The sequence below is a fragment of the Mobula hypostoma genome, chromosome 4 (assembly GCF_963921235.1).
Source record: "Mobula hypostoma chromosome 4, sMobHyp1.1, whole genome shotgun sequence".
Classification (NCBI taxonomy): Eukaryota; Metazoa; Chordata; class Chondrichthyes; order Myliobatiformes; family Myliobatidae; genus Mobula; species Mobula hypostoma.
This window is the reverse complement of record NC_086100.1, coordinates 35,154,617-35,174,354: the sequence shown is the minus strand read 5'-3', so window position 1 is coordinate 35,174,354 and position 19,738 is coordinate 35,154,617. Positions and strand designations below refer to the sequence as shown.

General features: G+C 43.0%; 1 protein-coding gene across 8 annotated transcripts in view; it reads right to left on the bottom strand.

The window, feature by feature from the left end:
- tnk2b (tyrosine kinase, non-receptor, 2b) overlaps positions 1 to 19,738 on the bottom strand; it is a 255,079-nt gene that overhangs the window by 50,132 nt on the left and 185,209 nt on the right. For all 8 annotated transcript variants that reach the window (XM_063045579.1, XM_063045572.1, XM_063045580.1 and 5 more), the window contains exons 7-9: positions 11,449 to 11,575; positions 10,766 to 10,912; positions 10,036 to 10,130 (exon numbers count right to left, since the gene is read on the bottom strand). In XM_063045579.1, coding sequence (XP_062901649.1) covers positions 10,036 to 10,130; positions 10,766 to 10,912; positions 11,449 to 11,575 — 369 coding nt within the window. The remainder of the gene's footprint in view (positions 1 to 10,035; positions 10,131 to 10,765; positions 10,913 to 11,448; positions 11,576 to 19,738) is intronic.

The following is a 19,738-nucleotide window of genomic DNA, read 5'->3' as shown; positions in this document are numbered from 1 at the left end:
ATAATATAGAACTAGTTCTCTAAAGTGACACTGAGCTAAAAGATCAGTCATGATTTTATTAAGTGATGTAGGTAGCAGGCACAAAAGGCCAAATAGCCTACTCCTGCTCCGATTTAAACTGTACAGGAATAACTTGCCTATATCTGTTGCTGATTCTAGAGTGCAGATCTTCAATGCTTTTCCCAAGATGTTGCCTAATTCCAAGGCTTTTTAAAATTTTATGTAGGGTTCTTATCTCTTTGAAAGTTCAAAGTAAATTTTATTATCAAAGTACATATATCCTCACAGAGGGATCAGAAGTGGAGAGAGTGAGCAGCTTCAAATTCCTGGGTGTCAAGATCTCTGAGGCTCTAACCTGGTCCCAACATATCCATGTAGTCATAAAGAAGGCAAGATAGCGGATATACTTTATTAGTTTGAAGAGATTTGGCATGTCAACAATTACACTCAAAAACTTCTGTAGTTGTACCGTGGAGAGCATTCTGACAGGCTGCATCACTGTCTGGTATGGAGGGGCTACTGTACAGGACTGAAAGAAGCTGCAGAAGGTTGTAAATCTAGTCAGCTCCACCTTGGGCACTAGCCTACAAAATATCCAGGACATCTTTAGGGAGTGGTGTCTCAGAAACGCAGCGTCCGTTATTAAGGACCTCCAGCACCCAGGGCATGCCCTTTTCTCACTGTTACCATCAGGCAGGAGATATAGAAGCCTGAAAGCACACATTCAGCGATTCAAGAACAGCTTCTTCCCCTCTGCCATCTGATTCCTAAATGGACATTGAAGCTTTGGACATTACCTCACTTTTTAAAAAAAATACAGTATTTCTGTTTTTTGCACATTTTTAAAAATCTATTCAATACATGTTATTGATTTACTTGTTTATTATTATGTTTTATTTTATTTGTTATTATAATTTTCTCTCTCTGCTAGATTATGTATTGCATTGAACAGGTGCTGCTAAGTTAACAAATTTCACGTCACATGCCAGTGATAATAAACCTGATATATGATATATGTCACCATATACAACTCTGAGTTTCATTTCATAAAAACATAGAAAATAGGTGCAGGAGTAGGCCATTCAGCCCTTCGAGCCTGCACCACCATTCAGTATGATCATGGCTGACCATCCAACTCAGAACCCTGTACCTGCTTTCCCTGCATACCCCCTGATCCCTTTAGCAATAAGGGTCATATCTAATTCTCTCTTAAATATAGCCAATGAACTGGCCTCAACTGTTTCCTGTGGCAGAGAATTCCACAGATTCACCACTCTCTGTGTGAAGAAGTTTTTCCTAATCTCGGTCCTAAAAAGCTTCCCCTTTATCCTCAAACTGTGACCCCTCGTTCTGGACTTCCCCAACATCAGGAACAATCTTCCTGCATCTAGCCTGTCCAATCCCTTTAGGATTTTATACATTTCAATAACATCTCCCCTCAATCTTCTAAATTTCAATGAGTATAAGCCTAGTACATCCAGTCTTTCATCATATGAAAGTCCTGCCATCCCAGGAATCAATCTGGTGAACCTTCTTTGTACTCCCTCTATGGCAAGGATGTCTTTCCTCAGATTAGGGGACCAAAACTGCACACAATACTCCAGGTGTGGTCTCACCAAGGCCTTGTACAAGTGCAGCAGTACCTCCCTGCTCCTGTACTCGAATCCTCTTGCTATAAATGCCAGCATACCATTCGCCTTTTTCACCGCCTGCTGTACCTGCATGCCCACTTTCAATGATTGGTGTATAATGACACCCAGGCCTCATTGCACCTCCCCTTTTCCTAATCAGCCACCATTCAGATAATAACCTGTTTTCCTGTTTTTGCCACCAAAGTGGATAACCTCACATTTATCCACATTAAATTGCATCTGCCATGAATTTGCCCACTCACCTAACCAATCCAAGTCACTCTGCATCCTCCTCACAGCTAACACTGCCGCCCAGCTTCATGTCATCCACAAACTTGAAGATGCTGCATTTAATTCCCTCATCCAAGTCATTAATATATATTGTAAACAACTGGGGTCCCAGCACTGAGCCTTGCGGTACCCCACTCGTCACCGCCTGCCATTCTCTTTGGGCATGCTCAGCAAATCTATAAAATCGTAACTATAATAGGATCAATGAAAGATCAGAATGCAGAAGACAACGAACTGTGCAAATGCAAATACTGTGTTCGGCGCTCCCGATGTGGCCTCTGGTATATCGGTGAGACCCAATATAAATTGGGAGACCAGATCTACATACCGTCTGCCAGAACAAGCAGGAACATTGACTGTACTTTTTTCCATAGATGCTGCCTGGCCTGCTGAGTTCCTTCTGCATTTTGTGTGTGTTGCTTAGAGTTCCAGCATCTGCAGATTTTCTCGTGTTTGTAAAATCCAGGATTCAAATGCACAAGGGGGTATTGAGGCCAAGGTCTTGGAACTTATTTAAAAACGCAAACACGAGGAAATCCACAGATGCTAGAAATTCAAGCAACACACATCAAAGTTGCTGGTGAACGCAGCAGGCCAGGCAGCATCTCTAGGAAGAGGTGCAGTCGACGTTTCAGGCCGAGACCCTTCGTCAGGACTGACGAAGGGTCTCGGCCCAAAACATCGACTGTACCCCTTCCTAGAGATGCTGCCTGGCCTGCTGCATTCACCAGCAACTTTGATGTGTGTTTCTTGGAACTTATTGTTTAGTTTTGAGGTGATGATGGTATTGAATGCTGAGATGTAGTTGATAAAGAGTATCCTGATGTACAGTATGCATTCTTGCTGTCCAGGTGTTCCAGGATTGAATGAAGAGCCAATGAGACGGCATCTGTTGTGGACTGTTGCTCCGGTAGGCAAACTGGAGAGGATCCAAGTTGCCACTCATACAGCAGTAGGTACATTTCATCATCAACCTCTCAAAACACTTCATTAATGCAACTGGGGATAGTCTTAGAGGCAGATCACCACGCTCTTCTCAGGCACAGGTATAATTGAAGCCTACTTGAAGCAAGTGGGTAACATACACAGCCAGAGCAAAAGGTTGAAGATCTCAGTGAACACACCAGCCAGCTGGTCAGTGCAGGTCTTTATACGTGGCCAGGTGTTCCAGGATTGAGTGAAGAGCCAATGAGATGGCATCTGTTGTAGATTCTGTAGATTTCTCAATATCATGTGATAGGAATCAAATCGTCTGAAGAATTACTTTTGCAAATCCAAAATTTTTGCTATTCACTTGCTATTTCTGTTTGAAGTAGGCTGGCAGTTACATTATTGCTATTGACAGTTTGAGCTCCATCATCAATAAGCATGGAGCCCCATCTTCCTGTACAGTGATTAACTGGCAAGAATTTGTGTTACTGGATGTTGCGGGATAGCAGACTTTGATATAATTCATTAGTTGGACAATTATTTTGATGTGTCTGTGACATATTAGATTTGCTGTTCAGTATTTGTGAGGCAGCTTCAAAACTTTGTTACCTCATTTTAAGTAAACCTGGTGTTCCTCTTGCAATGTCCTGCCACAATGTTAATTAAATTCATCATCAGCTTGATAGCAAAGGTCGGATAAGAGAAATATTGGCCCAAGAAGTTACAGATGGTGGTAAAAAGTTCCTAATTCACGCCCAATTTTCAGCTCATAGGTATGTTCTCAATCTACGCATTTAGTAAAATAATAGTACCACACAATAGAACATAGTACATTACAGCAGAGTATAGGCCCTTCGGCCAACAGTGACGCGCCGACCATTCAACCTACTCCCTAAGATCGATCTAAACCTTTCCTCCTACATAGTCCTCATTTTTCTATCATCTGCAGTATGTGCCTATCTAAGAGTATCTTAAATATCCCTAATGTATCTGCTTCTAACTTCAACCCTGGCAGGGCGTTCCATGCACCCACCACTCTTTAAGTAATAAGTTTACATCAGACATCCAAATACTTTCCTCCAATCACCATAAAACTATACACCCCCACCTCCTCCCCAGTATTAGCAGTACCCTAGTTCAGACACCAGCCCTCAAATGTTTGTGAGGAGAACTTTGCAACACGGACTGGTCTGGTACAGAATTTGGTCTGTTTAAGTTTGGTGCCAGGATCTTGGCTGTTCATCTGATTTTACTTAGTCACACCTAGTACACTTGCTATTAACAAGCAGCTTCATATACTGACATTTACGAACAATGAAATAAATCTTGGTGCATTTTCCAAGATCATTCACTCTCTGGTGAGGGATTTCACCCAAAAAACGATTACCTTGGTTCACTGTGAGTATGGACAAGGTTTGTCGAAGCAGCTTGTTTGTACGGTATACCAGATACAACATCTCTAACCACCACACTTTGGGGAAGTTTTACATGTCATGAATCAAAGGAAAACATTACATTCATATTTAAAAACAATGTTAAAAGTTATGGCAGCATTTAGATTCTCAAGATTATTGTTGACACTAATAATGACTAGGTAAAAATTGCTTAAGCATTAGTTTTGCTAATAATTTCATAAAACTACAGTTAACATAACCGAGATAGGCAATCTTCATTTTAGAAACAAATGGAATAGCAATTGAAGAAAACCCTTCAAGTGTAAGAAAAAGACAGAGCATGGAAAATGCAAATATTAGTACACAACACGATATTTCCCAACATAATATCAATAAAAAAAAGTGCCTCTTTGCACAATAATTTACAAGATTAACACAACTTTCTTAGGGTGAACACTAAGGACATATTTTTATTTGAGGTCTTGGGTTCAGGTGGCTCCACCTCCAGACATTTCATTCTGTTTTTGAATAATGACCAACAGACTAGTAACTTGATGGGGGGAAATGATGCAGAGCTGATATTAATATTTCTCTTTACAGAAAGATGATTTATGCTTGTTTATTGTTCTGAGTTAACTTGCTGATCAACCCTGCCAACTTACAATGCTTTGGCAAGAAAGGGCTTTTAAGTTAATAGATATAAACACAGGCCAACATTTCTCAGTTTATCACTCCACTACAGAAAAAGCTTAAACCAAGAACTTCTGTCAGGTCAAAAGGAAAATACCATTAAATCTTGTAAATCTAGCGTGTATAAGACTTGGTGGTACAAGACTGGCAGACTTTTGAGATTACTCTCAGTTAATGCTAAAACTCACTTTTAAATTATATTTTAAAATTACATTAATTAATATAGTAGCAAAATAAATTTTTCAGTGAACTCAATAAATTTCAGTGAAGCACAGAAACCAAAGGCCCTGGTGTGTTAGAGGGAGTCAGCACTAAATGTGCTGGATCAAAGTTCAAAGTAAATTTATAATCAAAGTACATGCATGTCACCATATACAAACCTGAGATTGATTTTACTTGCAGGCATACTCAATAAATCCAATAACCATAATGGAATCAATGAGTGACCGCACCATCAGGGCAGATAACCGGTGTGGAAAAGACACTTAAAGTGAGTCCATAGGTTGTGGGAACAGTTCAGTGATGGATGCCAAACCACTGGGATTTCTCAACAAAATTGATTGGATATTATCAAGTGATTTTTATTAACGACCTGGAAGTGGGGGCAGAAGGGTGGGTTGGCAAGTTTGCAGACGACACAAAGGTTGGTGGTGTTGTAGATAATGCAGAGGATTGTTAAAGATTGCAGAGAGACATTGATAGGATGCAGAAGTGGGCTGAGAAGTGGCAGATGGAGTTCAACCCAGAGAAATGTGAGGTGGTACACTTTGGAAGGACAAACTCCAAGGCAGAGTACAAAGTAAATGGCAGGATACTTAGTAGTGTGGAGGAGCAGAGAGATCTGGGGGTACATGTCCACAGATCCCTGAAAGTTGCCTCACAGGTGGATAGGGTAGTTAAGAAAGCTTATGGGGTTGTTAGCTTTCATAAGTCGAGGGACAGAGTTTAAGAGTCATGATGTAATGATGTAGCTCTATAAAACTCTGGTTAGGCCACACTTGGAGTACTGTGTCCAGTTCTGGTCGCCTCACTATAGGAAGGATGTGGAAGCATTGGAAAGGGTACAGAAGAGATTTACCAGAATGCTGCCTGGTTTAGAGAGTATGCATTATGATCGGAGATTAAGGGAGCTAGGGCTTTACTCTTTGGAGAGAAGGAGGATGAGAGGAGACATGATGGAGGTGTACAAGATAATAAGAGGAATAGATAAGAGTGGATAGCCAGCACCTCTTCCCCAGGGCACCACTGCTCAATACAAGAGGACATGGCTTTAAGGTAAGGGTGGGAAGTTCAAGGGGGGTATTCGAGGAAGGTTTTTTTACTCAGAGAGTGGTTGGTGCGTGGAATGCACTGCCTGAGTCAGTAGTGGAGGCAGATACACTAGTGAAGTTTAAGAGACTACTAGACAGGTATATGGAGGAATTTAAGGTGGGAGGCAGGGTTTGAGGGTCGGCACAACCTGAAGGGCCTGGACTGTGCTGTACTATTCTATATTCTATATTTTTGGTATACTGCACTGTAGAAACTGGATATGTGTGAAGGCATACTTCTATCTGCTCCTAGCTCTGAATGACAAGAAATGCTAACTTCTTTATCTCTTCATGTATGCTGTCTGACATGCATTTTGATTTTGTATATTTCCCACTTTATAGACTTGCTTCCAGTAAGTTGTTGCATGAATACAAGATACAAGGCACAATGAAAATGTATTATTTTGTGAAATGCACTGGGCACTAAATAAATACAATTTTGGCCTGAAGGGAGGTTGGACAAAGTTGATCTATCCAAAGGACCAACTTATGTTGGTGATTGGTATAACTTATTCCATTAATCAACTACAAAGGTAACCGTTCACTATGCATAATACAACTTTCTTTTCAGACAGTGGTATAATAACTAAAGATGCCTTTAATGACACAGATCTGCCATGAATATTTGTAATTATCAGTGACTGGTGTTATCCTGCATCATGGAAATAATATTCTACATATGCACCATTCATGTTTGGGGCCTGATCCACTGGCCAAAACACGTTGCACACACAGAATTATATTTGTGACGGGCAGCGCACTGAATAGTGGAAGCTCTCGTGGGGATCAGCTAACATCAAGAACAGCACACTATTCAGAAACTCTACACTTCAACCTGTTTCCAGAATCACTTTGCAACATGCCAGTGTTGCACAAGTGGAAAATTACTCATGGGCGGGTGGATAGAAGGCAGTGCCAAGTTTAAATGAACAACCTCAGTCAAAAAATCCAATTCTAGTTGTATCCAGAAGTGCGCCAAAAGATCTACACTGTTTATTGGAGCTATCACATTTAATTTCACTGGCTGATGGCGTAGTGGCATCAGCGCCGGACTTTGGAGTGAAGGCTCCCGAGTTCGAATCCAGCCGACTCCCTTGTACGCTTTCCATCCGTGCTGGGTTGAGCATTGAGCTAGCAACTCGGTCTCGTAAAAATAAGAAAACCTGCTAAAAAAGACACCGTCATGACGGCGTCCCAATGACTCCACTCGAAGTTAAGGCTGTCTTCTTCTTCTCTTCCATCACATTTAATTAATACAGAAGAAAGTCTCTTCCTCTCTCAGATTCTCATCCACATGCCACTCAAATACAAAAAGCGATAAACTTTCAATCAATGTTTTCATCTCAGTTTATTGATGAGCAAAGCCCCTTCGCTCATCATCTGAATTTCCACTTCTTTTTTGAAATTGCTCAATTATACTGCAGTTTTAGATTAAGATTATGAGGATACGCAGTCTTCTTTTATTGTCATTTAGTAATGCATGCATTAAGAAATGATACAATGTTCCTCCGGTGTGATATCACAGAAACACAAGACAGACCAAGACTGAAAAACTGACAAAAACCACATAATTATAACATATAGTTACAACAGTACAAGCAATACCATAACTTGATGAAGAACAGGCCATGGGCACAGTAAAAAAAAGTTCAAAGTCTCTCGAAAGTCCCATCATCTCACACAGATGGGAGAAGGAAGAAAACTCTCCCTGCCATGAGCTTCCAGCGCCACAAACTTGCCAATGCAGCACCCTGGAAGCACCTGACCACAGCGTGACTCTGAGTCGTCCAAAAACTACGAGCTTCCGACCAGTCCTCCAACACCGAGCACCATCAACCCCAGCCCTGGCTGCCAGCAACAGGCAAAGCCAAGGATTTGGGGCCTTCCCTCCAGAGATTCTCGATCACACAGTAGCAGCGGCAGCGAACCGGGCATTTCAGAAGTTTCTCCAGATGTTCCTCCGTGCTTCTCACGTCTGTCTCCATCAAATCAGAATTGTGCACGGCCCCTATTTAACAAATACGATATCATTTCACCGGAGAGGTCGCGCGCGCTGTGTCGCGCTGTCATCTTCTCCTCCTCCCGAAGTTTACATTCAGAAGTATGCCAAATTCGGTAGCAACACTACACACACACAGCCTTTTCTTATGCATGCCTGGATATTAGACACCTGTCCTGAAAAAGGGTCTTTGCCTACCAAAGCAACAGGTCCACAGCAGATGCCATCTCATTGGCCCTTCACTCAACCCTTGAACATCTGGACAGCATCAGGATGCTCTTTAGCATCTACAGCTCAGCATTCAACACCATCAGAACTAATCAATAAGCTCCCAGATCTCAATACCTTCTTGTGCAATTGGATCCTCAATTTCCTCACTTGCAGACACCAGTCAGTTTAGATTGGCAACAATATCTCTTCCACGATCTCCATCAACAAAGGTGCACCGCAAGTCTGTGTGCTTAGCCCCTCTGCTCAGCTCACCTTACACTTATGACTGCGTGGCTAAGCACAGCTGCAGTGTCATATTCAAGTTTGCTGATGACACCACTGCCATAGGCTGAATCAAAGGTAGTGACAAATCAGCATGTTGGAGGGAAACTAAAAATCTGTCTGAATGGTGCCACAACAAGAACCTCTTACTCAATGTTAACAAGACCAGGGAGATGATTATTGACTTCAGGAGGAGGAAAGTAAAGGTCCATAAGCCAATCCTCATCAGAGGATCAGAAGTAGAGAGGGTCAGCAACTTGAAATTCCGTGGTGTTATAATTTCAGCGGATCTATCCTGGACACAGCAAGGGCAATTATGAAGAAAGCACCGTAGTGCCTCTACTTTCTTAGGAGTTTGAGAAGATTCAGCATGACATCTAAAACTTTGACAAACTTCTATAGAAATGAATTGAATTGACTCTATTTCTTACATTCTTCATATACATGAGTAAAAATCTTTATGTTACGTCTCTATCTCAATGTGCAACGTGCAATTTATTGTAATTTGTAATAAATAGTATGTACAACAGGACAGTCAATATAGCATAGAAATACAACTATATCAGCATGAATTAATCAGTCTGATAACCTGGTGGAAGAAGGTGTCCCAGAACCTGTTGGTAGATGTGTAGTGAAGACTATAGTGACTGACTACATCACAGCCTGGTATGGAAAAAACCAATATCCTTGAATGGAAAATCCTACAAAAAGTAGAGGATACAACTCAGTCTACCATAGATAAAGCCACCCCCACCACTGAGCACTTCTACACGAAGCATTGTCGCAGGAAAGCAACATCCACCATCAGGGTCCCCCACCACCTAGGTCATGCTCTCTTCTCGCTACTACCATCAGGAAGTGGTACAGGAGCCTCAGGACTCACATCACACCAGCAGGTTCAGCAACAGTTATTACCCCTCAAGCTTCAGGCTCTTGAGATAAAAGGGATAACTTCACTCAACTTTACTTGCCTGGTATTGAAATGTTCCCACAACCTACGAACTCACTTTCAAGGACCCTTCGTCTCATGTTCTTGATATTTATTGCATATTTATTTATATTATTACTATTTCTTTCTTTTTGTATCTGTACAGTTTGGTCTCTTTTGCACATTCGTTGAATGCCCAAGTTGGTACGGTCTTTAGATGACTCTATTATGGTTATTATTCTGTTATGGATTTACTGAGTATGCCCTCAAGGAAATGAATCTCAGGGTTGTATATGGTGACGTATATGTACTCTGAAAATAAATTTATTTTAAACTTTGAACATAACGGATGCAACTTGCAAACACAAACCTGCCCTCGATGACTGTGATAACATCATTCATCTGAATCTGCAGTTTGTCGAGTTCACTGAAGTCCTGCAGTGCTCGCATGTCCGTAGGCTGTGCCTGTTTAATTAATGCAGTGTGTTAGGATTGAAGACACCAAATTCAATCATAACAAAGTTATTAATTTCAATGACATTTCTGACAATGAAACTGAAGCAGCAGGACAGGCTACCAGAAAAAAAAACATTTCAATCCATATAGAGAGGAACACCCAACAATCATTGTGGGAACATGGGAACTGTGCTCATCTGACCACAAGAAGGGTGGAACACAGGGTAATCATTCTTCCACCTGTAGCAATATGCATGAAGCAAATGGATGAAGCCTTTTTAGGTTAAGAATTAGTAAACTGCAAAACAAGAACAATATTTCATTTTAAGTTTAAAGCAACATGTAGAAAATAGTATTTAATTTGAAATCTTTGCAGTAGATTCTGAATGAACACTCTGCTCATATAATCTGACAGTTTGCATTTTCTCCAGCTATTTCACATTACGATAAAGTCAAGCTACCTTCTTTAACAAACACAATGAGAAAAAATAAATACATTTTAATTTTTAATGCTGTTTTCTACTGACACAAGCAATTTTTATTGGTTCTCATCTCTCCATTCTTTGCAGACTGTGCGTGATCCAACTTGCTGAAACAGATATGGTATCAATTAGAATAGATCCCCACGCATCAGTACAACGTACCTCAATCAGAAAATCTCGGAGTGCCACGAACGTTGGTCTGTCCTCGGGTTTGTGCGCCCAGCACTGCAGCATCACATTATAAATATCCTGTGGACAGTCTTCGGGTCTTTGCAACCGCTCACCCTCTTTATCAATTTTATGCAAAATCTGGAATAGGAATAGTATCTTTAGTTGCAATCTACAAACACCATGGGCCAAAAGAATAAATAAAGCACTATAATCATACATACAATGTACAAACAGAGCTAAGTGCACATGCATATACTCATATATAATAAGAGTTTTGTTCATAAATTAATTGCAGACTTCGTAATAGCAATACAAAGATGTCATACATACATGGGGAAATCCACAATGAATAATTTGAAATCCCCAAGAAATAATTTTTTAAAATACAAAGCCCTACAAACACATTTGAAATACAGATAAGAACATAGTGGAGAATTCACATATATATTTCTGGAGATACACACGCGCTGCCCGTGTTTAATAGATGTTCTGATACAGACCAAAAAGAGTGACATACACTCACTGTAAGGCACATGCAGAGAACAAACTCGATACCCAGCTGCAGGATGCAACACATGCAAATAACTTAAATCCACTACAGGGATAGACACAACAAAATACACAATCCAGAATATTCTGAAAAACACATAGTAAACAGAAATGGTGTCCAGTACCTGACTCCCATTGAGGCCTACCCAAGGCTCTTGACCATATGTATACATCTCCCACAGAGTGACACCAAACATCCAGGTATCACTGGCATGTGAGAATGTTCGAGTTTTCAGACTTTCAGGAGCACACCTACAGAACAAGTAGATCAAAGATATTTGATAACAATATTTAAAAGAAAGAGTTGTAAATGCATAAAGAAGGAACAAGAAGTGTTCAAGGTAGCAAATATGGCGAGAAACATGATTAACTTTTAAGGTCAAAGACTATATATTGTTTAGGAAATGTTGGACATTAAACAAATTTTGAGTTGCAGAAAAGAAGGAGAGATGGATAAAGAGAGCAACTCTAATATGATAGAGACCAGATCTTTCACACTTTAATTTTTCTGGCTCTTTGCACTGTTCTGTTGGAATCCACAGTTTTATTACCTTTTATAAGATATCAGCTGAATTAACACAAGACTATAGTCATTGTTTAATCATCTGTAATTTTTTAACTAACATGTATTTTTCAGAGTATGTGGTAGCTTGTGCCCACTTCCTAGCAGAAAGCAGTGTAAGATATAATGGCTTATCATCTTTCTCATTTTTAATTGGCTAAGTCAGGGGTCCCCACCCATTTTTTTGCACCGCGGACCGGTCTAATATTGACAATATTCTTGTGGACCAGCTGACCCCGGGGGGGGGGGGGGTTGTGGTGTTCAAGTATAGTTAAACTCACCTGAACATGTCTTTTATAGTTAGGGTCACCAACTTTCTCACTCCCAAATGAGCGACAAAAGTAGCAGTCAAATCCTGGGACACTTTACCCCTGGAAAGACTACAATGACCATGAAGCCTTGCGCGGGCACCTGTGTACGCATGCATGACGTGCGCATGCACGTACATGCCAATTTTTCCCCACAAATCGGTTCTGTCTTCATCTTCCCGACTATACTGTACATACATTATTTCTACTTTATACAGGCTGTATATTTATCATATCATTACTGCTTTTACTATATGTTAGTGTTATTTATTTTCGGTTTTATGTGTTATTTGGTATGATTTGTTAGGTTATTTTTTGGGTCTGGGAACGCTCAAAAATTTTTCCCATATAAATTAATGGTAATTGCTTCTTTGCTTCACGCCATTTCGGCATGAAAGGTTTCATAGGAATGCTCTACCTTAGTGGGAGAAATACGGGACCAGGGCGGTCCCACATGAGACAAACCAGTTTGGCTCAATGTACGGGATGTCCCGGCAAATATGGGACAGTTGGCAACAGTGCGTGACAGGGAATGAGGAAAAGGGGCAGCTGACTCATATCGCTTCCTCACGACCCGGTAGCACATGCTTTGCGGCCCGGTGGTTGGGGACCGCTGGGCTAAGTGGTAGAACATTATCTATGTGATGTAATTGTGCAACCATTAATTGGTTTATTCATATCTAAGGAATTATGTTGAATGTAAAGGTGATGGATATTTCAGAGGGTCCATTCTTTTCTTAGTCTTTTCGCCTTCTCCATCTTTGCTTTCCATTGAATCTCCGGTTTGCTCCTCAGCTCTTCACTTTGTTTAAACTTTAAAGTAAACGATCATTATGAATTAAAACTCCTCACCATCTCTGATCCCTAGAAGAAACCTCAGGATCAGAAAAATAACAGAGATCCAACAGCTCTAACTAAGTTCAACATTATTGTGACGAGAATACACATAAATTAAGATGTTTGCTGGCCTGGGCTAGCATCAGTGGCATCAGCAGTTGGTCTGCCACCTGTCCTCAGGGGAAGGAGAGATAAGGAACAATGAAGCAGCATCTGGAGATGTGCAATGAAGGGACAGGAGAGAGAGCTGTCTAGAGCGGCTCCCCCTTTGAACCCTGAACTGTTTGAAGTGATGGACAGGCGATCTGGAGATGTGTAATGAAGGGATGGGAGAGAGAGCTGTCTGGAGCGGCTCCCCCTTTGAACCCTGAACTGTTTGAAGTGATGGACAGGCGATACCCCAGCAGGGGGATAAAAAGGGACAGGTTCGCTAAGGCAGGACACACACGACACTTGAGGTAACGAGACCCTGGAAGCGGTGCGCCTCTCATGAGTCGGTGGGAAGCTCTTCGACGGCTGATCGGGGGATCAGCCTTAAATGCACAGGGTGGAAAGGTACGATCAGCGGGAACCCGGTGTGTGTCCACCCTCGCTTGGGTGCCGGGTTCACTGCAGAGGATCAACCGCATCTGGAGGAGGGGTCACAGTCGGTGACCTCAGGTGACATCACAAAGGACCCGCCCGAAAGCTGCTTGTGAGCAATATCGCCGGTCTGTGAGTGGAAGCCATTCTGAATGATCAGTCGTTCTCGTTCTCTCTCTCCCTCCCCCCACGTTGTCCATCGCCATGGCAACGATTACTGCGAACTGAACTAAATTGGACTGAACTTTGTGTCACTTTGAAATTGGTCATTTACCCCTAGACAACGATAGAGCTTGATTGATGCTGTTATCTTAATTCTGTGCACATGTGTGTTTATCATTGCTGAACTGTTGCATTTATTATCCTTTCGATTACTGTGTTGCTTGTTTTAAAACTTTCTTAGTTCTAGTAATCCAGACTCCAACTGAGTGATCCATTTCTGCTGGTTTGGCAACCCAGTTACGGGGTACGTAACATTATTAATAACATCACTTCTGAAATAAATTGTGCTAAACTATCATCACAAACAATGAATAGCTGAGCAAAGGCAAAGGGATGCTGGTGCGTTGCAAAATCAACACAGATGGAGTTGGAATGAGCGACTCGGAGAGAAGTAGTCAAGGCAGAGGAGTTTCAATACCTATCCAACTAACCCCGGTGGGAAGTTGGATTGCTGTAAGCACCAAGCCAATCAGTTCAGAGTCTGCTGCGCTTTCGTTTTCATGGAAACGTGGCTTAGAGACAGAGTTCCGGATGCCGCCATTCAGCTAGACGGGCTCGCTTTGTTTCGGGCCGACAGAGATGCAGCTCCGTGCGGCAAGGCTCGCAGTGGTGGCTTGTGTATACACATCAACATGGAATGGTGCAAGAACTCTGTGCTGGTCTCTATTTACTGCCCATCGCTAGTGGAGTTTGTGACTGTTAGATGCAGACCATTTTATTTACCACGGGAATTCACCACTGTCCTTATAGTCGGTGTGTACATTCCCCCCCAGCGCTAACGCTAAGGAGGCGCTCTGTGAACTGTATGGGGCTATTAGCGAACTGCAGAATGCACACCCTGATGGACTGTTTATTGTCGCCGGAGATTTTAAACACGCGAACCTCAAGTCAGTGCTCCCCAAATTCCATCAGCATGTAGACTTTGTGACGAGGGGGCGAATGTGTTGGACCTTGTTTATACAAACATCCCCGACGCGTACCAGGCGGAGCCCCACATCCACCTCGGTTACTCAGATCACATCTCTGTTACGCTAATCCCAGCATACAGACCGCTCATCAGACGCTCCAGGCCAGTTCTGAAGGAGGTGAAAACCTGGCCAGCAGGAGCCATCTCTGCTCTTCAAGACTGCTTTGAGCACACTGACTGGCACATGTTTGAGGAGGCTGCAACCGATGGCGACTCCACCAGCTTAGAGGAGTACACAGCATCAGTGACTAGTTACACCAGCAAGTGCATCAATGACATCACTGTGGCCAAGACCATCATGACACGCTCTAACCAGAAGCCATGGATGACCACGGAGGTGTGTGCGCTGCTGAGGACCCGTGACTCCACCTTCAGTGCAGGCGACAAGGCAGACCTAACAACAGCGAGGGCCATCAGAGAGGCAAAGTGTGCACACGCCCAGCAAATCCACAGCTACTTCCAGGACAGCAGTGACACGCGGCGCATGTGGAAGGGCATTCAGAACATCACCAACTACAGGACAACATCATCTGACTGTGCGGGTGATGCCTCCCTCCCAGATGCGTTTAACAACTTCTACGCTCGTTTCGAGGCAGAAAATGACGTGGTGGCGAGGAAGACCGCTCCTCCTCCCAATGACCAGGTGCTGTGTCTTACCGTGGCCGATGTGAGGAAAACTCTACGCAGGGTCAACCCACGGAAGGCTGCTGGACCAGACAATATACCTGGCAGAGTGCTTAGAGGATGTGCAGACCAGCTGGCAGATGTTCTCACTGACATCTTCAACACCTCCCTGAGCAGCACTGTCGTTCCAACGTGCTTCAAGGCCGCCACCATCGTCCCCGTGCTGAAGAAGTCTTCAGTGTCCTGCCTCAACGACTACCATCCCGTTGCACTCACATCCATCATCATGAAGTGTTTTGAGAGGCACATCAAGACCCTGCTGCCCCCCTCAGTGGACCCCCTGCAGTTCGCGTATCGACTCAACTGCTCAACAGACGACGCCATCGCCAAAACCCTCCACCTGGCCCTCACCCACCTGGACAAAACAGACACGTACGTTTGAATGCTGTTTACAGACTTCAGTTCAGCATTCAACACCATCATTCCTCAGCACCTGCTTGGAAAGCTGAGACTGCTGGGCCTGAACATCTCCCTCTGCAACTGGATCCTAGACTTCCTGACTGGGCGACCTCAGTCAGTGTGGATCGGGAGCAGCATCTCCAACACCATCACACTGAGCACGGGGGCCCCCCAGGGCTGTGTGCTCAGTCCACTGCTGTTTACTCTACTGACCCATGACTGTGCAGCAATACACAGCTCGAATCACATCATCAAGTTCGCCGATGACACTACTGTGGTGGGTCTCATCAGCAAGAACGAGTTAGCATATAGAGAGGAGGTGTAGCGGCTAACGGACTGGTGCAGGGCCAACCACCTGTCTCTGAGTGTGAATAAGACAAAGAAAAGTCCATCTCCCACCCCCCATTCTCACCATATTCTACAGAGGATGTATCGAGAGCATCCTGACCAGCTGCATCACTGCCTGATCGGGAATTGCACCGTCTCGGATCGCAAGACCCTGCAGCAGATAGTGAGGTCAGCTGAGAAGATCATCGGGGTCTCTCTTTCTGCCATTACAGACATTTACACTACACGCTGCATCTGCAAAGCCAACAGCATTGTGAAGGACCCCACACACCTCTCATACAAACTCTTCTCCCTCCTGCCATCTGGCAAAAAGGTACCGAAGAATTCGGGCTCTCACGACCAGACTGTGCAACAGTTTCTTCCCCCAGGCTATCAGGCTCCCTAATACCCAGAGACTAGACTGGCATCTACATCATTTATTATTATATTGTAATTTGTCCTCTACTGTGCTTATTGTCTTGTTTATTATTTATTGTACTGCCCTGCGCTGTTTTGTGTACTTTATGTAGTCCTGTGTAGGTCTATAGCCTAGTGTAGTTTTTGTGTTGTCTTACATAGTCTAGTGTAGCCTTGTGTTGTCTCACTTAGTTCAGTGTAGTTTTGTGTTGTTTCATGTAGCACCATGATCCTGGAGGAACGTTGTTTCGTTTTTACTGTGTACTGTACCAGCAGTTTATGGTCGAAATGACAATAAAAAGTGACTTGACTTGATCTGGAGACGTTGAGAACAACTTCAGGCTGGGCAATGAAGTCTCGGCTCAGAGTGAAACACTGAGCAGCGTGGTCTAGGTCCGCTGTAATTCACTGTGACGGGGACAGGGCAGGGTCCTAATGTGAAGCACAATCCGCTGTTTGGACATTTTAAACACTGGCCCAGATAGACTAGAAAGGCAGGGTGTCGGAACCGGAAATGAGATCAGGCTGATTATGCTCACTCTCCCGCGATGTTCACTCTTCTCTCCGTGACACTGAGACTGTGAGACTGCCCTGGCTGCTATGCTCTGTGTCTGCGAGCTTCATGGCGATTTGCCCCATTAATATGATGAACTGAGACTGAGGTCTGGGCTTACTCAGGCTGCTCTGGCAATTCAGATCTAAGGACCTGATTTGGTTCAGAAAGCTGTTGCTCACTTCTATTTGTGTTTCCTTCCCCCTCTTCTCTGCGCATTGGGTGCCGGGTTTTATTTTGTTTAAATTGGGTTTTTTCAGGTTTCTTGCTTTGTGGCTGCCCGTAAGCAGACAAATCTTAAGGTTGTATAATTCATACATTCTTTTGATAATGAATGTACTTTGAATATTAATCTTAAGGGACTGAACCTCATTTTCTCAATAGGCACATTATTGCTATTGGAACACAACACCAAATTTGAGGTTATCAGCTTTTCCAGTTTTCACCAGAAATGGCTGGTTCTGCTGAAGGTCAGCAACCTATAACATTAATTCCATTCTTTTCTCCAATGTGCTGCTTGGCCTGCTGTGCCTTGAGCATCTTCTGCTTCATCTCAGTCAAAATGATGACAGCAACCAACGCAACCAAAGGCAACACCCTGCTGACAGTTCATTAAACTACTTCTTACAAATATAATCCTAATGTCTTTCATCAACTTATACACCTCTATCAGATCACCTCTCGTCTTCCGTCACTCCAAGGAGAAAAGGCTAAGTTCACTCAACCTATTCTTATAAGGCACACTTCTCAATCCAGGCATTTGTAAATTTCCTCTGCACTCTCTCTATAGCATCCACATCCTTCCCGTCATGAGATGACCAGAACTGAACAGAGCACTCCAAGTGGGGTCTAACTAAGGTCTTATATAGCTGTAACATTACCTCACGGCTCTTGAACTCTTGAAGGCCAACACACCAAACACCTTCTTAACAACACTGTCAACCTGCGCAGCAGCTTTGAGTATCCTATGGACACGAACCCCAAGATCTCTCAGATACTCCACACTGCCAAGAGTCTTACCATTAATATTATAATCTGTCTTCAAATTTGACCTACCGAAATGAACTATTTCACACTTATCTGGGTTGAACTCCATCTGCCACTTCTCAGCCCAGTTCTGCATCCTATTGATGTCGCGCTGCAACTTTTGACAACCCTCCAGACTATCCACAACACCCCCAACTTTTGTATCATCAGCAAACTTACCAACCTACCCTTCTACTTCCTCAACCAGGTAATTTATAAAAATCACAAAGAGGAAGGGTCCCAGAGATTCTTGTGGAACACCACTGGTCACCATCCTCTATACAGAATATGAACCTTTGCCTTTCTGTGGGCAAGTCAAAATTGGATCCACTAAGTAAGGTCTCCTTGGATCCCATGTCTCATTACTTTATGAAGGAGCCTTGCATGGGGAACCTTATCAAATGCCTTACTAAAATCCATATACACTACATGTTACATCCTCAAAGTCGTCAATCAGGCTCCTAAGTCATGATCTGCCCTTGACAAAGCCGTGCTATCTCTAATCAGATTATGTTTCTCCAAATGCTCATAAATCCTGCCCCTCAGGATCTTCTCCAACAACTTGCCCACCACTGAAGTGAGACTCACTGGTCTATAATTTCCTGGGTTATCTCTACTCCCTTTCTTGAACAAAGGAATGACATTTGCAACCTTCCTCTAGTACTCCTCCCATCCCCATTGATGATGCAAAGATCATTGCCAGACGCTCAGCAATCTCCTCCCTTGCTTCCCACAATAGCCTGGGATAGATCTCATCCGGTCCCAGCGATTTATCTAACTTAATACCTTTCTTAATGTCTATACACTCAAGCATTTCAGTCCACTGTAAGTCATCCCTGCAATTGCCAAGGTCCCTTTCACTGGTGAATACTAAAGCTAAGTATTCATTAAATACCTCCGCTACCTCCTCCGGCTCCATGCCAAGACCTTCTCATGGCCCCTTCTAGCTCTCCTAATTTCATTCTTGAGCTCCTTGCTGGCACCCTTATAATTTTCTAGAGCTCTAACAGTACCTAGTTTCTTGAACCTTCCCTAAGCTTTTATCTTATTAACTAGATTTTCTACATCCTTTGTCCACCATGGTGCTTTTACCCTACCATCCTGAACATTAGCCATATTTCTGCCATGCATTTCCCTGAGAACATCTGCTCCCAAATTATGTTCCCAAGTTCCTGCCTAACGGCATCATATTTCCCCCTATCCCAATTAAATGTTTACCCAAATTGTCTGCTCCTATCCCTCTCCAGTGCTATGGTAAAGGAGATAAGAGTTGCGATCACTACCTCCAAAATGCTCTCCCACTGAGAGGTCTGACACATGACCAGGTTCATTTCCCAATACCAGATCAGGTATAGCCTCTCTTCTAGTTAGCTTATCTACATATTGCATTAGGAAATCTTCCTGAACACACCTAACAAACTCCACCCCATCTAAACCCCTTGCTTAAAGGAGATGCCAATCAATATTAGGAAAAGTTAAAATCATCTATCACAATAACGCTATTATTATTGCACCGTTCCAGAATTTGCCT